We start from the raw sequence: 3506 nt of genomic DNA on the forward strand, positions 1-3506 counted from the left end.
CTTGGTCATGATGAAGGCAAAGACAGGCAAGGAGAACTGAGGCTCTGCTTCCAACACCTGGTCCTGGCTGTTGGCCACTTGGTGCACCCTCACCATCCACCCCTCCCGGGAGAAGTGGCCCACTGCTTTCTTCAGGATGTGAGCCTGAGCCAGGGAGATGCAGAGATAGCGACCGCCCACCTGCAGGACACGGCCAACCTCAGCCAGCATCCTGTCCACCTGTTGCAGGGTCTTCTCTTCCTCATCTGTCAGGACAGCATCCAGGGTGCCCTTGTCCAACACCACCTGGAACGAGGCATCGGGAAACTCCATCTGTGTCATGTCCATCTTCAAGAAGCTCATCTGGGGCCGTCGCGTGGCATTGCATTCCTTCATTTGCTTGATGACAACCTCACTGATGTCGATGTTCACTATATCCCGATAGCCCACATCATACAGTTGCTCACTCAGTTCTGAGTTGCCACACCCAATCACCAGCACCTGGAGAAAAAATTCGCAGACAAGAGGGAGGTAATCAAAGCAAAGGACTGTGCTTCAGGTACTTCAAGGAATCAAGTCTCACCTTGGCTGAGGCACATTTGCAGAAGGTGGAGATGCTACTACCAGGGAAACAGCAACATTGCAGAGCTGATTCTAGACTCTATCTTGAAACACCACATATATACTCGCTAGTGAAAACCACATTCAGCTACAATACAAGTTATATAAGAATGGGCTTTGTGTTGCAGAAACAAATTAATCATAATTGTTCTTTTCTCTAAAACATGCACTTGTTACTTGGGAATTAATAGGAAGTCAGAGAATCCAAATATAGAGTTATAGTTGAAATCCTAGGCCGGGAATAACCCTATTTCCTCAATCTACTCATGCCTTTGGCTCCATTAGACAATAAAGTACACTTTGTGAGGATTCAAATCTTACTTCCATCACAGATTCCATCTCACAATATTCAGCTATTTTCTGAAGCCAAACTTAAAATTCAGATTGTTGTCTCCCTCTCCAGGGAGCAATCTTCCATTCAAACTTAGAAATTCTGATATTGCCATCTCTGGAAAAGCATGGTACAAAGAGATGTGCATATGCTTTGGAGCCAGACAGGCCTGAGTTTAAATCCCCACATGACCACTTGGGCATGATCTTGGGCAAAAAAAAAAAAAGTGGCTCTCAAGGCCTCAGTTTCCTCATCTGTAAAATGCATCCAGGGCCACTCACCTGAGTTTATGATGAGAATTGAAAGACTGCACATGCATATACACGGCACACAATAAAGGTCTGGCACATAAAGCTTACCCACAAATGTTAGTTTTCTACCTTTCCTCCTTCCCAACCTCCAGTACAATCTCACCTATTACCAAACCCATTATTGTACTTATCACGTTTCACTTCTGGAACATGTGCAGGGTTTATGTCTTAATGCTCTTATAGCTTAAGGACTGGGCACAGTCCCTGAAACTCGGGGAGTACTGAACAACTATTTGAAAAACAAATTCATACACAAAGTCACACCTGCCGCAGGTTGCACAGGAATGCACAGTGACAGAAGATTGGAAGTCACTCTTCAAGTAGGGTCATTAATCCAAGAATGAGTTGGGGTGGGAGGTTTATTACCTGCAAACCTTTAAAAAAAATTTTTGAGACAGCGTCTCACTCTGTCACCCAGGTTGGAGTGCAGTGGAGTGATCATGGCTCACTGCAGCCTCAACCTCCTGGGCTCAAGCGATCCTCCCACCTAAGCCTCCCGAGTAGCTGGAACTACAGATGCGCGCCACCACGCCCAGCTATTTTTTTCATTTTTTGTAGAGACGAGGTCTCATTATGTTACCCCGGCTGGTCTCGAACTCCTGGGTTCAAGCGATCCTCCCACCTCGCTCTCCCAAAGTGTTGGGATTACAAGCGTGAGCCACCACGCCCAGGCTGAAAGAGTATTTTAGTTTGTCTTTTAGCAGGGACAATTCAGGAAATGCTGAAATATGCGTCCAGCTAGGGTCCTCCCGCCTGTCACTGTCCACCAAGTGCAAGACTCCTGTTACTAGTTCCCACCTTCCGGAGCACGTACGAAGGGCTGACAGGCCGCGCTCCTCACCTTTTCCCTGGGCTTGATGTATTTGTGTAGAACCCCGCACAGTTCCAGGTAGGTTCCATACCACTCGAAAGCTTTCTTTCCTCGCTGCTGGAAGAACTTCTCCCAGTAGTCAACGGAGCCAAACTCCTTGGAACTTTTAGGTAAGAGGTTCATGTTCCTACCGCCGGAGCTGCGTTTTCAAGACTCCCCTACTCCCTGTGAGATACCATCTGAGGAGCTTGCCCACCACACGCAGGCTCCGGGACACTGCAGTGGCAATTCTTTCCACGACAAAACAGCCACATTGATTTGTTCCCCCTGGATGACCCTTACACAACAAACGCACGGGCCACTGAATCTCACACACGCTCGCCCCCTCCTCCGCGCCTGCTGTCCTTGCCCCACGTGAAGAGTCCCTCACGCTTTTCCCGAGCTAGATTTCCGAGCCCAGCAACCATATCCGGGTGCGAGACCTCGTGATTCGTCGGCCGGCCCAGCCCATCCCAGCTAGTCGTTGGTCGCTGCTTTGCATTTCTATCACCTCATTGGCTGAGACGTGCTCGCCTTTCTCCCGAGGCTCGGTCGCAGGCACCTAAACGCTTTTTAGACGTGAGACCGGCCGACCATTCACGGGACGGGGCGGGACCGCGGGCCGCACTTGTGGCGGAAGAGGCCGGGCCTCTGTGAGAACTAGGTCACGTCCGGGTGCCGAGGGAGCGCTGCTGTGCTGGGGCTGGGCCTTCCCTCTAGGCGGGGCGGAGAGCCCGCTTCCTTCCCGGGCTCGGCGTCCGCTTTGTCTTGGAGCCGGCTTAATCCACTGACTGCGATCGTGCGCCACACAGGGGCGGAGCGCGGCAGACGGGAGCGTATTGATAACGGAAGATGAAAAGAAAAACCTATGCAGATCGGAGAGAAGTGAGGCAGGAAATGAGTAAAGCCAGTCTGTCGTAAAAACGCTGCACATTCTAACCTTGTCAGCTTCTGCGCACCACCAGTCCCCGCCTTATTTTGCCACCTCTGCACCAAAATACAGGATTCTGCTATCAAAAGTGTAATAACGTGAAAATTCAGGACGAAAAAGTAACAACTAGGCATTCAGAGGTGCCTCCCCTCCTTCTTCCTTCTCCACTCAAAGCACAACATGCAAAACTCTAGCCTTTCATTTTGATAATTGGCCTCCTTGTTATTCTGACGTTACCTATAACTGCTTATTTTATTGTTTGATAAACATACTGTACTTTCACATCCTCATGCTAATACCCTGAGGAAGCTTCTGTGAAGGGCACTTTTTTTTCAGACAGGGTCTCACTCTCGCCCAGACTACAGGGCGGTGATGCAGTCATGGCTCACTGCAGTCTCCACCTCCCAGGGGTCAGGGGATCCTCCCACCTCAGCCTCCGAAGTAGCTGGGAATACAGGTGCACACCACTACACGTGGCTAATT

At 49.9% G+C, this 3506-nt stretch overlaps 1 protein-coding gene across 4 annotated transcripts in view; it reads right to left on the minus strand.

Moving 5' to 3' along the window:
* METTL13 (methyltransferase like 13) overlaps positions 1-2684 on the minus strand; it is an 18085-nt gene extending 15401 nt beyond the window's left edge. Inside the window, exons 1-2 of one of the 4 annotated variants that reach the window (XM_012000440.1) lie at positions 2084-2684; positions 181-480 (exon numbers count right to left, since the gene is read on the minus strand). In XM_012000440.1, coding sequence (XP_011855830.1) covers positions 181-480; positions 2084-2236 — 453 coding nt within the window. In that variant the 5' untranslated portion in view covers positions 2237-2684. The remainder of the gene's footprint in view (positions 1-180; positions 481-2083) is intronic. The other 3 variants (XM_012000439.1, XM_012000437.1, XM_012000438.1) reach the window with 3 other exon arrangements.
* Between the last annotated feature and the right edge of the window lie 822 nt (positions 2685-3506).

Source organism: Mandrillus leucophaeus, unplaced genomic scaffold (genome assembly GCF_000951045.1).
Source record: "Mandrillus leucophaeus isolate KB7577 unplaced genomic scaffold, Mleu.le_1.0 Scaffold629, whole genome shotgun sequence".
NCBI lineage: Eukaryota > Metazoa > Chordata > Mammalia > Primates > Cercopithecidae > Mandrillus > Mandrillus leucophaeus.